General features: G+C 41.5%; 1 protein-coding gene across 2 annotated transcripts in view; it reads left to right on the top strand.

Annotated features, from left to right (window-relative positions):
• SPATA16 (spermatogenesis associated 16) overlaps positions 1-9195 on the top strand; it is a 209127-nt gene extending 199932 nt beyond the window's left edge. For both annotated transcript variants that reach the window (XM_014053709.2, XM_087726134.1), the window contains one exon: positions 8911-9195. In XM_014053709.2, coding sequence (XP_013909184.2) covers positions 8911-9033 — 123 coding nt within the window. In that variant the 3' untranslated portion in view covers positions 9034-9195. The remainder of the gene's footprint in view (positions 1-8910) is intronic.
• Positions 9196-17681: the final 8486 nt, after the last annotated feature.

Below are 17681 nucleotides of genomic sequence, written 5' to 3' on the forward strand. Positions count from 1 at the left end.
TGCTGTAGGAATGAACAACTTGACTTCTGGCATCCAGGAAGAAGGTGACATGATACAATTGGGAAAGAAAGAAACAAAAAAATCTCAAATGAAATGTCACATCGCCTTGCAAAACCTTCAACTTGTCATCAAAGTCATCTATTTGTCATTTGAATTCAGAAGACATTTAGCTTTACTTCATTTGGAGGTACAAAGTAGAATTTAGGTTATCTATAAGGACCTCGGAGGTTATATTCATGCATTGCTGGACAGTCAGGAGATGGGAAATGGTTTCTCCAATGAATGAGAGAAGACAGTATCAGTTGTTTAGATATATGACTTGTTCGAACGTTTCCTATTCCTAGAACAATGGTGGGCTGCCTTTTCATTTCCAAGGTTTAGAAGGGCTAACTTCATGTTTGTGAAAGAGTTGAGGTTCTCTTGGGTTGATGCAAACTGGGAAAAATATATAACGCGCATGGCTGCCGCCTCTTTCTCTTTCCCTCAAAATGATATAATCTCTATAAAAATGATGCACTCTCTATTTTAAAAAATGATATAATCTCTGTTTAAAAAATGATATAATCTCTGTTTAAAAAATGATATAATCTCTATAAAAATGAAATAATCTCTATAAAAAAGGACTAGGGGAGACATGATAGCAGTGTTCCAATATCTCTGGGGTTGCCACAAAGAAGAGGGAGTCAAGCACCTGAGGGCAGGACAAGAAGCAATGGGTGGAAACTAATCAAGGAGAGAAGCAATTTAGAACTAAGGAGAAATTTCCTGACAGAACAGTTAATCAGTGGAACCTTTAGAATAGCAATAGCAATAGCAATAGCTAGTTGTGAATGCTCCAAGACTGGAAGTTTTTAATGGGATGTTGGATAACCATTTGTCTGAAGTGGTGTAGGGTTTCCTGCCTAAGCAGGGGGTTGGACTAGAAGACCTCCAAGGTCCCTTCCAACTTTGTTGTTCTATTCTATTGTCAAGCAATAATCTCTATTGCCAGCATCTGAAATTGCAGTTGCATGGAAAAGAATCCGGAGTCTGGAAAAATGAATTTGGGAGCCCATGAGTCTGACAGGGGCACTAAACAATACAAAGTAGCATGAAAATAACGCCAAATCGCAAAATATAGCAGCACTGCAAAGTAAAAAGAAGGGAAGGGTGTAGCCAAAACACTGGCGGGATCAGTGCCATCACTGGAAAGGCCTTGTCTGTTCTCATCCAGAGATATTCAGAAGGGGATTGGACACACACACAGCAAGACCTGATGGGCCAAAGGCCAGGATTTGCTTCCTTTTTGAAGCCAGAACACTTTCACTGGAAAGAGCTTGGCCTTTGTGACAGCAGCTTTGGCAGGTGCAGTGAAGACCTGCTTTTTGATATCTCTTCCCTTGCTCCCTGCCAAATGCATCTCTTTGAGCTGACATCCAGGTCTCACACTTTAAGTGCTTTTCCACAAAACACAGCCTCAGCCCCACAAAGAACCTGGCATTTCCTGTCATACTGTAGTTCTGATGATGATGATTTTTTTCCCCCCAAAGGCAGTCAAACTGGCAACTTTTAAAAAGGCAAAACGACATCAGGGGCTGACATTCTCTTCCCCAGCTTTATCTTTTTTTAAAAAAAAAAACCTCAAACGCAGAGGCAGAAGCAAAAAGACGTGGACAAGAACGATAACTGCTTAGTTACGGTTACACTGGGCGCATCTCTCTCTATTTTGTTATTTCATTTTTTTTCCCGTGTAATGCGGAACTTTATCAACCTGGTGACCTCTGAATGCACAAGGGCGCTACAAGCCCAGAACTCTGGAACCGGAATGCTGAGAGGGGATTTGGAGAAATGGAGTCCAAACTGTCTTGTCTTATGTGCGTTTGGGTGCATGGTCATTTCCCCTCCCTAGTCATGCGCAAATAGATTGGTTATATTTAGTTTAATTATATAACTTCCTCTCAGCCTTCATTTTAACACATGAGACAATATCAGAAAAATTAATGGCTTGAATTTAATGTGGGTCCCTACCAGATGCCGAGGTGGCGCAGTGGTTAAATGCAGCACTGCAGGCTACTTCAGCTGACTGCTAGTTCGGCAGTTTGGCTGTTCAAATCTCACCGGCTCAAGGTTGAGTCAGCCTTCCATCCTTCCGAGGTGGGTAAAATGAGGACCCGGATTGTTGTTGGGGGCAATATGCTGACTCTGTAAACTGCTTAGAGAGGGCTGAAAGCCCTATGAAGCGGTATATAAGTCTAACTGCTATTGCTATTCTTGCTTGCACCCACTGCGTGCCTCTCAGAGTGTGAGGTTCACCACCCCTGTCCCAGGCAGAGACATGCTTAAAAAATACAGCCACAGAGAATTGAGCTAGGTTGGCCAAGAAGGTGGCTGGCAGGAGCACAGACTCTAATGAGTAGTGTACCTCCGCTGTGCTCAGTGTGTCTTATTTATTGGCCTCACTCACAACAACTTTTCAAGCCTCAGCTGTTCCATGTTTATCTTGTTGGACCATGACTCCTCCTCACTGTGTCTCTTGGATTTGTCATTTGTTTATCAGGTTCCAGGTCTCAATCCATGACAAGCCTTGATTACTTTACAGCTGTAGGACTCTTTGCTTCTGAACATCCTATCTAACTTTGTATGTCTCTGGTTGTGGCAGGTATCCAGCTTCCTATCTTGTGGCTGGCAGCCAGCTGTGCAAGCACAGAAAAGATGTAGCCACTGGGAAGAACGACAGGTTCAAGGGCTTACCTGAAAACATGTAACACTGGTAGAACAGACATATAGTTTTCAAAGAAATAAGGCAACTGTTGGCAGGAGCATCTGGGCAGCCAAGTTCATTTTTCTTACATGCTAAAGACATTATAATCATTTTATCAAAACAGTAGGATCCAAAAAGTCCCTGCCTTTATGTATACATACAAACCCAGGGTGAGATAGCTGCATTTCACCTGGATAAATTCACATCACAGATGCAGTGTGATGTTCTGGGTGAGGAGACAATGACATTCACCTTTTCCGTAGTGTTTTACATTACTTGACCAAAGGGCATGATAGCTCAGCGGTTGAAGACCCTGAGCTTTTCAGCTGGAAAGTTGACAGCCCGGGTTCAAAACCTGAGTGCCATGCAATGGAGTGAGCTCCCGTTAGCTGGCCCAGCTCCTGTCAACCTAGCAGTTCGCAAGCACGCTAATGTGAGTAGATAAATAGGTACCACTTTGGTGGGAAGGTAACACAGCATTCCATTCACCTTGGCGTGTAATCACACTGGTCACATGACCACAGAGATGTCTTTGGACACCACTGGCTCCCTCAACTAAAAAGTAGAGAAGGGGACTGCCCCCTAGAGTCAGACAGGGGAAACTGGACAGGGGAAATCTTTATATTTACCTAAGGCCTTGACCACTGGTTCCTGTAGCCAAAAGAGATTTTGGCGCATATCTTACTCTTCTAGGACTTCCGGTAGTTGCCTGGAAAAGTCTGAAGAATCTTCCGGGACTATAGGCTTCTCAGTGCATAAACTCTTATTCATTTTTAGAAATAGGCATATGTGTTGCACTAGAAAGCAGCTTCAAATGGATGGGTGGTTTTGACAAATTTTCATGAAAGCAAAGCATCTCCACACTGTTTTCTACAGTGTGAGGGTTAGTGTGTGTGCACACATAGTTGGCAGCAAACAACTCAGCTCATTGAAGGATAATACAAATTTTAAAAAAAATTAATTTGCACTTAGAATGATAAGCAAGTAACAAATTAATGTTCTGGGCAGTTTAAAAGGAATTCTACCTAATCTCTTATAAGGAAGGAGGGATCTCAGGAGCGGAGCCTCGTGGAAATTTTAAGCAAATAAATTTTAAATAAATAAATAAACAAGCAATAATAAAATAGAATAGAATAGAATAGAATAGAATAGAATTTAAGCAAATAAGCCTCCAGAAGTTGTGAATGCTCCAACACTGGAAGTTTTAAATAAGAGGTTGGATAACCATTTGTCTGAAGTGGGGTCAGGTTTCCTGCCTAGGCAGGGGGGTTGAACTAGAGACTTCCAAGATCTCTTCCAACTGTTATTCTATTCTAAAAAAAAAATAGGTGGTTTTACATAGCGGAAACTGGCTCTTAATACCAAATACGTATTAAAAACCATGGAACAGACAGTGCTACTTCGACAGAAGAAACATTTCATAGCATTATGTTGAAAATATTTTTGCAAACCCTATTTTTCCCCCCGTATGATTTCAACGGTAAACAAACTTCAAACCGATTCACATATTCTGTGAGTCTGAGGTGTCGCAGACAGGCAGTTTCATACACAAAATACTGTTCTACCGGTCTGATTGCAGACTTAGGGATTAATTGAATTGCATGCATTTACTTTGAAGAAAGGAACTGAGTGTTTACAGTCCAGTAGGAAAAAGAAGTACCATTTCGGCACCAAAGGGCTGATGTCTGGTACATAATTAATTGCAAATTCTCAGCTACCTTGAGTTTACTTTAGTGGCCATTTGCATTTGTGAGAATGATGATGCCATTCATGAATAAACATGGATGATAAGTGTATAGATCTATATAAATGCATGTGTTATTTATGAAGAACACCTGGATGCAGCTTTCTGCTTCAAGGCTGTTCATGACATAGGTGGAGGAACGAAAAGAGAGGCATTTCAATACCCCCCTTATTAAAATAATGGGCAAGATGGATGACATTTGCAAGAATCCTTGTTTTGCGTCTTCTACTCTTATTCTATTCAACCCTTTGATGAAAGATGTTTCTCAGGAAAATGTATTTATTTAGAGCTTCATCCTGATTTAATAGAAAAAATGGTTCTTGCCATGGCAGGAGGGAACACACATTTTTCTCCCCGAACTGACTTTCAGCCTACAACTACAGCTCTTCCAACCAGCATTTTCTTCTTATCAAGAAAACTCGCCGAAGATTAATTTTCTCAGCATCTCTTCCTTTTAAAGTGGCTGTTTTTCAATGCCATTTAAAGATAGGGTTCTGATCAATTCTACGTGATTCTGTGCACCAGCCGAAGGAAGGCGCCCAGATCAGTCTGTCCCACATCAGGAAAACAACAGATGCTGCCGCAAAAGAGGAGGCAAAAGGAGTCATTATCTAACAAACGCAAACATCTGCATACCAAAGTATGCCCACACAGATGCTCACCTGTGGTTAAGGATTCATCAAAGGGGAGCCAACCCAACTTTTTGTAAGGGAGTGTATGTCGACCCTGCTCGGGGAAAGTTATGATTCAACCACAGCCAGTTAAAAGTGGCTAATTAATAAAGAAAAGCCTGCTGTCCATGTAGGTTCTTGTAACATGAATGATTGATTTATTGATTGATCATATGCCATTGAGTCACTGTTGGCTCTTAGCAACCACAATAGATTCCACACACAAACACACACAAACACACACAAACACACACACAAACACACACTGGCTTGTAAAATGAATGCATCTGTTGTCAATGGAGATTCTCAGTCATCCAGGTCATAATTGTCTCAAAGGCACTTTTTCAAAAGGCAACTGAACTATTTTTTTTCCTTGAGGAGGAAAAAAAAGACATTTCACTTCTCATCCAAGAAGCTTCGTCATTTGTGACTGGGTGATGGAAGGATAGGTTCTGACAGTAATGGGAGAGGGTGCAGGAGAATGGATGGATTGTATTTCTTTGCAGTTATCTGAGAGCTATTGAGTTGGGGTTTATCTGTGCCCTGTTATGCCTAATATATGTTATCCGTTATATGTGCCCTGTTATATCTGCCCTCTGTTATAATGTACCTGTTATATCAAGGGTCCCCAACCTTTTGGACCTCAGGGACCACTAAATTCATAATTTTAAATCCCATGGACCACTAATATGATCTGCCTAATGACTGGGTGGGTGGGCGTGGCTAGGTGGACATGTGACTGGGTGGGTGTGGCCAACTCAATGTCATTCATTTCAAGGGGTGCCTCGTAGGCCTCTACTCGCCCCTCCCCCCCAGCCACTCCTTGCCTGCCCACTGGGACTCCTTAGTTGGCAAAATAGCTGGCTCGGTTCAAATTGGATCCGACCAAGAAGGAGGCTCAGCAGAAGCACTCAGTGGGCTAAGATGGTCAACCAGTTCCAGGCCATGATGCAGTCCCACTGGAACAAGGCCCTCCAGCTCTTTGCCAACAGCGGCACTTCCCTCCATCCTTCACCCAAAGCCCTGCACCAGGAGGCTGAAGCAGATTCCAAGTCGGAATTTCTGTTCCCCTCCCACCCACACAAAAAGACCCCGAAGGGGGAGACTCTCTGTAGCAACACAAGCATTTGTTGCATGTATCCATCCCAGGGGCCATAGTTTGAGGACCCCTGATTCAGTGCAATATAAAAATGTAAATAATTTTTCTGCGGACCACCAACATTTTCCCATGGACCACCAGTTGGTGACCACTGTGTTATATCATAGAAAGCAGCATCTAGAAACTCATACACCAGTTTCAAGTATATTCAATGGTACAGGCCCTTCCCAATCAAGAATAGCCAAGGGATAGGAAGAAGGAGAAGGCCACCGTAGCCGGCAGCTCCTGGAAGCAGGGAAACAGTATCAAGAGCTCAGACAATAGAATGGGACATGCATTAGGCCAGTGTTTCTCAACCTTGGCAACTTGAAGATGTCCGGACTTCAACTCCCAGAATCCCCCAGCCAGCGAATGCTGGCTGGGGAATTCTGGGAGTTGAAGTCCGGACATCTTCAAGTTGCCAAGGTTGAGAAACACTGCATTAGGCAACTAGTCCACTATTCCAAATCTGACAGTGTTAAATCCACTGTCAGATTTAACACTGTCCAGTGTTAAAAAAAATAATTATCCGAATGGCTATATAGGTAGTTTCTGCAGATAGAATTGCTGCGAAGGACATTTTGTCTTTCTCCATTAGATAACAAAACATCTTGGGCCAAGGTGAACTGGCATCTGTTATGGTGACTTCATCTCAGCTGCAATCCCCCAAAACATCCGGAGCAAAATAAGATACCTTAATCATTTCACACCAGCAGATACCATTAGGATGGATGTAGAGGCTGCCCATCAGTTCTTTAAACATGCCCCACTGGTTATTGAACCTTTTTTTCTGGACTCATACAATAAATTGAACCAAACTGGAGTCTTACATAATGTTAAACTACAAAAATAACCTAATTAAAGTTAACACTAATCAAATTTAGCATGTTGTGTGGCTGCATTTTCTAGGTCATTAACCAACCTAGTTAAGTGTGGCACTCTATAGCCCTTGAGTAACCACCTTCCCAAAGCAATATTATAATTCCTTCTTATGGCTTAGACTCAGTTTGCCTATCATTTATATTTTGAGATAAGGCAATATTAATTGAAATGTATGGTAAGGATATAGCTGCATGGTGGAGGGATAGAAAGAGGGTGGTCTTATAAGTTATTCAGTTCAGAAAACAAAATTGATATAAAAACTAATCAAGGAAAGAAGCAACTTAGAACTAAGGAGAAATTTCCTGACAGTTAAAACAATTAATCACTTGCCTCCAGAAGTTGTGGATGCTCCAACACTGGAAATTTTTAAGATGATGTTGAATAACCATTTGTCTGAAGTGGTGTAAGGTTTCCTGCTTTACTAGAAGACCTCCAAGGTCCCTTCCAACTCTGTTATTCTATTCTATTGTATTCTAATATGTGAGCCAAAGAAAATGCAAGAGAGAAAAAATCTTGTTGCTCAAGATAACCTTTCCAGTAGCTTCTTCCAAATCAGGAGGAGGAGGATAGTGGTGGGGTTGATATCCATTCAGTCAACTAGACTGACTCTTGGTGATTCTATGGGCCACGTCTCTCCAAGTCTTTCAATTTTGCACTATTTCTTTGAGTTGTTCTATGCTCTGGCTGGCATCAGCTTTGATGGGTGTCCAGCCACCATGTTCTTTGGTGGCCTGATTTCCTTTTACTGCTAACTCTTCCAAACATAATTGCTTTCTCCAGTGAATTCTCCATCATAAAATGCCCAAAAGAAGTGAGACACAGTTTTGTGATTCTTTATGAATATAATGTCTACCAAACTGAAACAGCATGATCAATGTGTTGGGTTTAATTGTGTTGCATGTTTATTGCATTGTTGCCTTGAGTTATAGGAGATTATTTTATTGTTGATAATCGTATTGAATTCTTTTTAATCATAGTTCATATTGTCCCTTTTGGATTATCCCTTGGTAAATAATACAATGATGGAAAGAAATCATCATCAAAAATATTTAAACACTTCAGGTTGAGGCTGAAATTGCAGACAGCTTCAATGAACATGATACCTTTTTAAAAACCTACATTGAAGCAGTGGTTTCGCTATTCTGAAAAGGTCGGGATGTCAATTTAATTTCCAGTGACAACTTCCAATGAAAAGAACCATATTAAAAGAGATGCCATATAATTTTGCTTTGCTTTTTTCTATCATTCGTGCTCAATTTTCTTCTATAAATGAAAATTAGGCATTACATCTTTAGACCTTGGATCTAGGAAATGGGTGGAAACCTAGAGCCAAGGTGGCGCAGTGGTTAAATGCAGCACTGCAGGCTACTGCTAGATCAGCAGTTCAGCGGTTCAAATCTCACCGGCTCAGGGTTGACTCAGCCTTCCATCCTTCCGAGGTGGGTAAAATGAGGACCCAGATTGTTGGGGGCAATATGCTGACTCTCTGTAAACCGCTTAGAGAGGGCTGAAAGCCCTATGAAGCGGTATATAAGTCTACTGCTATTGCTAGTTCCTGTATGCCTCTGGGATAGAATTTTGCTACTCGGAAATGGTACTCTTTTTTTTTTTAAGGCAATCATTTCATTTTGAAGAGAAAACAATGCTTTTAACCAAAAAGAAAAAAAGAAAACCATCGCAAACAGGTGGCTGCCACATTTTTTGACAACCCTTCTCTTTTTATGTTTGTCCACAGGTTGGAATTATAGAAGACTTCCTATACCAATTAGAAGATAGTTTCTTAAAAACCAAGAAACTCAGAACAGCAAGGCGGCAGAAAATGAAAATGAAGCGGCTTCAAAGCGAACAGCCGTGCTAGGCCTACTAAGGAGAGACTCAAATCCTGTGGCAGAAATGGCAAGAGAGGACATTTTTACTACAGGAATTTGACAATGCAGGCTGGCCTTCAAATTAATGAGATGTCCCTTCCGTACAACTCATCTTAGCAACCGGCTCCTGCACTTCATTAGTCTCATCAGACAGGAATAAATATTCATGAGATGCTTGAGAAGGTATTGTGGTCTTGTTTATTCGTACCCACTCAGGAATTTCAATGACTACTGCATACCTTGTTCTGAGCACAATGCACTCAGTGCATCTTTTCCATTCATAACGCTAAATCTTTTCCTGGAGCAGATCCTGCTGGACATTGAGTCATGTTTCTTTTCGGTCATTTCAGGACCGGACAAAGGGTGATCTATTTCAGAGAAACTTCAGGGACATAATTGTGATGCGCATGAACATGTAAAATGGCTACAGGTCTTTGACCTTTCCCAACTTGGATGTGCAACATTATGGATCACCAAGTTGAATGCAGCCTACTGAGTATCTATGGTGATCCATCAAGTATGTTCACAATCATAAGGCCACATTTGGAATACTGCATCCAGTTCTGGTTACCCTGATACAGAAAAGACATTGAGACTCTAGAAAGAGTGCAGAGAAGAGCAACAGAAAAGATAAGGGATCTGGAGGCTAAGCCATATGATGAACGATTGAGGGAACTAAGTCTGCAACTAGTCTACCGACGAGAAGGACTAGGGGTAATATGACAGCAGTCTTCCAGTAGTTAAGGGGCTGTTACAGAAAAGAAGGAGACCAACCTATTCTCCAAAGTACTTGAGAGCAGGATAAGAAGTAATGGATGGAAGATACAATACAATACAATGCAATGCAATGCAATGCAATACAATACAATACAATACAATACAATACAATACAATACAATAATACAATACAATACAATACAATACAATACTATTCAATACAATACAATACAATACAATACAACCTATTCTCCAAAGTACTTGAGGGCAGGATAAGAACTAATGGATGGAAGATACAATACAATACAATACAATACAATACAATACAATACAATACAATACAATACAATACAATACAATACAATACAATACAATACAATCTATTCTCCAAAGTACTTGAGGGCAGGATAAGAAGTAATGGATGGAAAATACAATACAATACAATACAATACAATACAATACAATACAATGGCAGAGTTGGAAGGGACCTTGGAGGTCTTCTAGTCCAACCCCCTGCCTAGGCAGGAAACCCTGTACCATTTCAGACAAATGGCTATCCAACATCTTCTTAAAGACTTCCAGTGTTGGGGCATTCACAACTTCTGGAGGCAAGCTGTTCCACTGATTAATTGTTCTAACTGTCAGGAAGTTTCTCCTCAGTTCTAAGTTGCTTCTCTCCTTGATTAGTTTCCACCCATTGCTTCTTGTTCTACCCTCAGGTGCCTTGGAGAATAGTCTGACTCCCTCTTCTTTGTGGCAACCCCTGAGATATTGGAACACTGCTATCATGCATCCTCTAGTCCTTCTTTCTATTAACTAGACATAGCCAGTTCCTGCAAACATTCTTCATATGTTTTAGTCCCCAAGATCATTAAAGAGATATCCAACCTATAATTAAGGAGTCATTTCCTGACAGTGAGAAAAATCAGTGGAATGGCTTATATCCAGAATTGGTAGGTGCTCCATTACTGGAATTTTTCAAGAAAAGATTGACTATCATTTGTCTGGGATGGCAGGAGTGTCAAACTGGTGGCCTGCGGGCCAGATGTGTCACATGCAGGCCATGCCCACTCCAGCCCTGCAAAGGCAGAAAATGCCGTGATATGTCACATGACATCAATGTTTGACACCCATGTTATAGGGTGTCCTGCACTGAGTGGGGGGAGTGTTGGACTAGAAGACCTCCAAGGTCCCTTCCAACCCTATTATTCTATGTTCTACAAGAAATAAAGCTTGCTAATAGTAGCAACTACAGTACCATTGGAAAACTAGGTAGCATGTCCAACAGTTCTGATGACAATGAAGTGATTCTAGAGAGATACACACATACACAAACCCACTTGCAAGACTTTTTCTACTGGTTGTTAATCCAATGTGAACACATTCAAAACATTACGGTAGTCCTATTGCCAAAATGAGTTGCAATGACCAAATGGGGCCTTCTATCCATTCCATATTTAGTGGCAGAGTAAATCATATTGTGTCCTGTAATAGGGAGTAAATCACTAGAGGGCTAATAATGCCACTTCTAGAACTGCCACTAGAACTGCACTCATTTTGCTTGTTGGCAAGTACAACCAGTAGTAAGTTTGGCTCTCCTAGTATATGAAAGCCTTGACAGAAAATCCATGTTTTCAAAATCATGCCTCCAGGCCGAAGGAACATACCCCTACTCAAAGATCCATTGTTCTTGGGTGGATTCATTGTGCTTCAGTGTCTGCAAAGCCAAAAATTTGGGATACTACTAGAAAGAACAATTTTCTTTAGAATAGCAGCCATTGTATATTAGAGCCAGAGTGTTTATAAGCTTCATCATTTAATTGAACTACAGAGAGTTACACTTCTTCAGTTGATATAAAAGTAGCTGTTCTTAAAAGCTTCCAGTGTGTATAATGCCTAGCTAATTGCCAAAGCACCATCCAGATTTCTTATCCGTAAGGACAGTGTAAATTAATTAATCCAGAATCATGGAACTAAAAAAATCCCCACAATTCTTGTTTATTCTGCCTTTCAAGAATGACTGATTGGGATATCACAGTTCTTTTAATACTGTTTTGCATCCCAGTATCATTTCGCATATCTAAGCTTTCCTCAGTCAGATAATTTAATCAGGTAGCCAAGAATTTTTCTGGTTTCCATCAAAATAAAATTGCTGCTCCTCCCCCACTCCCGTTTTGTTTGTAGTAGTAGAATTATTATTTTGCCAAACATCTTTGAATTTGAGTTTCAATTATTCTGCTTAAGCACACTTGTGAGTTACAATTTAGCTTTTAAATTGACTTGGAGGTTACACAGATTCCAAGATTATTTTGTCTGTGTGTATGTGTGAGCCTTACCTAATTTGCCTCTCCTCTATTTCACCACATTTCTAAGATCAAAGTCATCACAAACCATGGACAATACAACAATGCCAGCAGCATACTTCTCTGCATGCCTTTTGCTTTTGGAGGGGGGGGGGGGGTTAATCAGCAAAATTCAATAACAACAAAACCAGATCTAGTAGAAAAGAAGGCTATGCTCAAAACCAGGGAAATAAAAAGTAAGTGTGTGTGTGTGTGTGTGTGTACATGTATATGTGTGTGTGTGTGTGTGTTTGTGTGTATAGGTAGGTAGGTAGGTAGGTAGGTAGGTAGGTAGGTAGGTAGGTAGGTAGCAGAGGTGAGTTCCTACCAGTTCGCACCTATTCGGTAGAACCGGTTCGTCAAATCTACCGAACCAGTTGGAAGAGGTTCCACCAGTGGACCCGGAAAGCAGGCCACACCTACAGAAGAGGTTCCAAAAAAATTTGAAACCCACCTGGTCCTTGGATATGATTATTCTATACTATCATGCTCATATTTATAAAACTCAGTGCCTCTGTAAAAGGTAAGGATGACTACTGCGTTTGTGGTGCAATCAGAACATTGCGTGTGTTGAAGTTGTTGAAGTTGTTTTAACACAAACCAAAGATGCCTTTAAAAAACAAGTTTACATCATATTCCTATGCATGCCAGTGCTGTGTGTGAGGTAATTTAAGGTGGTTCTGACAAGTGTCGTTGGCATCTTATATCCGGTCACATGGGTGGCAAGCCACTCCCACAAAGGAGGCCACACCCACAGAGTAGGTTCGAACAATTTTTGAAACCCACCAGTGGTAGGTAGGCAGGTAGGTAGGTAGGTAGGTAGGTAGGTAGGTAGGTAGGTAGGTAGGTAGGTAGATAGATAGATAGATAGATAGATAGATAGATAGATAGATAGATAGATAGATAGATAGATAGATAGATAGATAGATAGATAGATAGATAGATAGATAGATAGAGAAAGAGGGGGGGGAGGGCATTTATACTATTTTCCCATAATCTGAATATGGCATTCAGAGTATAAATATATAGAAATACCTAGTTTTAAATCAAGATAATTTGTAAATCTGAAAGAGCACAGATTTTCTCTGTAAGGCAGACACATCTTGTTTTTCATATTTAAATTTCCAAGGGTTTTATATTTAGTAATCTGCTTGAAAAGCCTAAATTACTGCCTTATATTCTAATTCATGAATTCTAAAGTTCTGTAGAGGCGGGGGGCGGGGAGTTAAATACAACATTTTGTTTTTGACACACCTTCCAGGTAGACAGCAGTCTTTTTTCCCCCTCTTAATTCCAAATTTGTTCTGATTGAAAATACTCTTCATTCACTCACCATCAACCCCATCCATCCCTTCACTCAATTAGTTCCAGCCTTTGGGCTGCTGCTGTATTGGCTAATGTTCTCTCTGAATCTCCACAGCTTAGAGGGATTTTTTTTAAAAAAAAAAAAAACCTATAAATTGTTAGAACATTCCAAGCAGTGTTCTATTTTATCCAAGATAAAACTTCTGAACATTGGTATTTCGTTGCAAGCTATTTTGAGTTGTAGGAAGTTAGCACCCACCCCTCTCCTAGGAAAATGAGATATTTTAGGAAATATTAAAAGAGCAGAATATTTCCCCTAAAAGGGAGGCAGAAAACTCATTCCCTCTTTGTCAATGGGCCATTAAGGCCTGGGCTAGTCTATTCTACATAACAAAGATGTACTTCCTTCAGCAGAGCCATAGTAGGAATTGCCCAAAACCCTTTCATTACATCATCACCCAGCAAGAGTCAACCAAGCTTGGGCACTCAAAAGAAAACCTACAAAGTTACCCCTGCATGACTCCAAGGGAGTCTGACAACCAATCAGAACACATGCTCAAATTCAAAGCCCAACAGAGGGCATAAAGCCCAGGCACTATCAGCATCTCTGTCCTTGTTGCCCAGCATCTCAAGCCGTGTGATCCTGTTCATCAATAAACCTTCTTTTCAAGCAACCTCCATGAGTCCAGTGTCTTTTTCTCCACTTGGAACTAAACCCAGATGGACATTTCTTCCAACAGAGTTTTCAATGTTTTCTGCTCACTGAACATCTGGACTAGAGTTGCTGAGCTTCGGCAAGGTTGCCATATCCTATTTGTTACAGTGTGGGTGCTTGCTTACCATAAAGTTCATCCGGGATATGGGATGGCTAGCCATGCCTCTTTCTCACCTTCAAATGTCTATACTTTCCTTGATGGGCACATACATGGTCTTGGAAAGCCTGGGCAAGATTTTCATAAGCTCTTAAATCAAAATGCCAACAAAGCACAGAATAATTTGATTTATGCAATCGGGGCTCAAAGAAATGGAATGTAATAGAATCATAAATTGATTGGAGGTTGTTATGTAGTCCAGGCAGTCTTGAGATAATGTCTGTTCCTGAGGTGGAGCTACAAAGTATTGTTGCTGCAAAGAAGCAAGGATAACAATGCTAATCTTGCTTTGTTACAGTGGTGGGCCACGCCTGGTATGCCACGGTACAGGCCTACCGGTGCTTGCTGGGAACACCAGGTACCGTTCCGGTGTTCCAGAGGGCCCAACCACCCGCCCGCTCTCCTTACCGCTATTTGAGCCGATTGGGGCTTACGTGCACGGAGCATACGGTGTCTGTGCAATGCTCCGCTGAGCAGCTGGAGTGCCGCAGGTGGTGGATACGCATACACGTGCAATGAGCATGCACGTGGTGAAAGCCCGGCCCTGTCGCAGTGTACCAGTTGTGACGGGATCCGGAACCCACCACTGCTTTGTTACCACAGGAACTTTATGGCCTCGTAAGGGTTCCCTATTAATGGATATGGCAAGATGAATAAGGATAACACTACAAGTGTTATTAAAGCTACTTCCCAGGTGGTGTGTGTGCATGCGCATATGTGTTTGTGTGTCATGTGCAAGAAATCAAAATGACACCATGAACCGATCAGAGTTGCTTCTTTGTTGTCCACCTATTTACAAGAATCTTGTCGGACTGACTATATTCTCTTGGGTACAAGCACATAAAGATTCCAGGAATTTGGGGGCATGGGAGGAGGGTTCTGGCTTATATCACTTTCTTTCTTACAAGGCTCCAAGCTTCCTTTTGGTCACTACGGTGTAAAAAAGATGTGGAGACTCTAGAAAGAGTGCAGAGAAGAGCAACAAAGATGATGAGGGGACTGGAGGCTGAAACACATGAAGAACGGTTGCAGGAACTGTTTATATCTAGTTTAATGAAAAGAAGGACTAGGGGAGACATGATAACAGCATTCCAATATCTCTGAAAGAAGAGGGAGTCAAGCTATTCTCCAAAGCACCTGAGGGCAGGACAAGAAACAATGGGCGGAAATTAATCAAGGAAAGAAGCAATTTAGAATTAAGGAGAAATTTCCTGACAATTAATCAGTGGAACAACTTGCCTCCAGAAGTTGTGAATGCTCCAACACTGGAAGTTTGTAAGAATCTGTTAGATAACCATTTGTCTGAAATGATATAGGGTCTCCTGCCTGAGCGGGGGGGGGGGGGGGGGGGGGTTTGGACCAGAAGACCTCCAAGGACCCTTCCAACTCTGTTATTCTACTCTATTCTAAGCTCACCAGTCTTTTCACTCCTCTCCCGTAGCTGGAGATTGTGTGTTTGTGTGTGTCTGTCTGTGTGTCTGTGTGTCTGTGTGTCTGTCTCAATGCAGCAGATTTAAAGTCAATGCAAGCATTTCATACATTTCATGCCACCTACCACTGTATAGTTTAAGAGCCCAACTTTTTTCCTTGGGCTATCCCTATGTTTTCAAGACCAGCCTAATTGCTGCTTTCACAACATGCTCACCGGGTTACTTAAAATGCAACTGCCGTGTGCTCGTAATTGCCTATAATTGATTAGTTTCATTGTATTTTGTCAGGGATGTTTGCAGGATGGGGTCAAAACCATCAAGATGATGGCCACAAAGATGTAATCTGAGTTCTGCTTGTGTGCATCTACCCTGCAGACCCTCCTCTATTGTGGGAACCCAGGCAAGGGATATATTTAAGTCATAGTTAAAGTGCATTGCTGAAAAAAGCCACAGTCTTGGGCAGGACAAGGACTTCCTGTCTCACTACTGCTTCCTCCCATTAACTTTTCTCCATGGCAGCAAATCCTTGGTCAACTGGCTGCATAAATAGCTGCCATAACACCTTCACCATGTGTCAGTTTTAGGTCACCTTCCCAATTAATGCTTAATGGCTTTCAGTGGGTCAACAGATCACCTAAGAAAACTGCACAGCTTGGGCTCAGAAAAAAACAGTTTATTGCTGGATATGGACTAGATGGGAATAATTTACTTAATTTTATCTAACAGTAGGGCAAAATGGGTTACATGCTTCATCCATAGCCATGTAGTTTCAATGGCCAGGTCATGATATTTCATTATATTATTATTATTATTTTTATATACTTTATTCATTAAACATGAAATTCTGCCAACTGAACATTCAAAAATGCATTACAAATACCAGTGACTGGTGTTAATGGTTGATATGGTTTGCTGCCAGCATCCTAGGTATCAACCAAGTACCTTCTTAAAATATAAGCTGTTCTGAGTAGTACAGTTTTTTGCAGTTCCGCTGGTGTTATTGCCGGAAGCTGCAGTTTGTTGATGTATCTTGTAAAATTCTTGGACATGGTGCCAAGTGCCCCGATGACAATGAGTATCACTGTTACATGCTTCATCCATAGCTGTGTAGTTTCGATGGCCAGGTCGTGATATTTCCTGATTTTTTTCTAGTTCTTTTTCTTCGACTCTGGCATCTCCAGGAACAGCGATATCAATAAACTGTACATTTTGGCCCTCAACAACCGTGATATCTGGTGTGTTGTGCTCCAAATGACGATCCGTTTGTATTCGAAAGTCTCACAAGATCTTCAGCTTCTCATTTTTGCTAAATTTTAGCACTTTCTGTTCCCATGACTTTCTGGATACAGGTAAATCATATTTTTTACATAATGACCAGTGGATTAATTATTATCTGTCCCAAATTCAGTTAATAATGATTTCTGGGTAGAACTTTGTAGATTCAGAGCAGTGATGGGTTCCGGATCCACACTGGTTGCAACGGGGCCTGGTGTCCCCCACATGCACGGGCGCAATACGCACGCACACAAGCGCAGCACACACACGCGTCTTTACCTCCATTACGCATCCGCAACACTCCAGCTGTTTGGCGGAGCATCGTGCAAGCGCCGTATGCTCGGTGTGAGTGCGCGGAAGCGACGAAGAGCTCAAATACAAGTAAGGAGCTTGGGCAGGTGGGTGGGCCCTCGGGAGCACCGTACTGGAATGGTTCTCGGTGCTCCCGGCAGGCACCGGTACGCCCATACTGGGGTGTACCACCTGGAACCCACCACTGATTCAGAGCCAGAAGGGATCCAACCCTGTGCTAAGTTTAGGATCTCCTAAAGCCTTTGAGACAAATAACCTCTAAAGACTTCTAGTGAAAGGGTGAACCACATAATATTTTGTAGGAAGTTTCTATTGCTTCTGATAATTGCTCCATGTTCTTCCTTCTATAGAAAGTTAGCACCCACCCCTCTCCTAGAAAAATGAA

Source organism: Thamnophis sirtalis, unplaced genomic scaffold, assembly GCF_051295495.1.
Source record: "Thamnophis sirtalis isolate CommonGarterSnake01/CBP01778 unplaced genomic scaffold, rThaSir2_p1.2 scaffold_11, whole genome shotgun sequence".
Taxonomy (NCBI): Eukaryota; Metazoa; Chordata; class Lepidosauria; order Squamata; family Natricidae; genus Thamnophis; species Thamnophis sirtalis.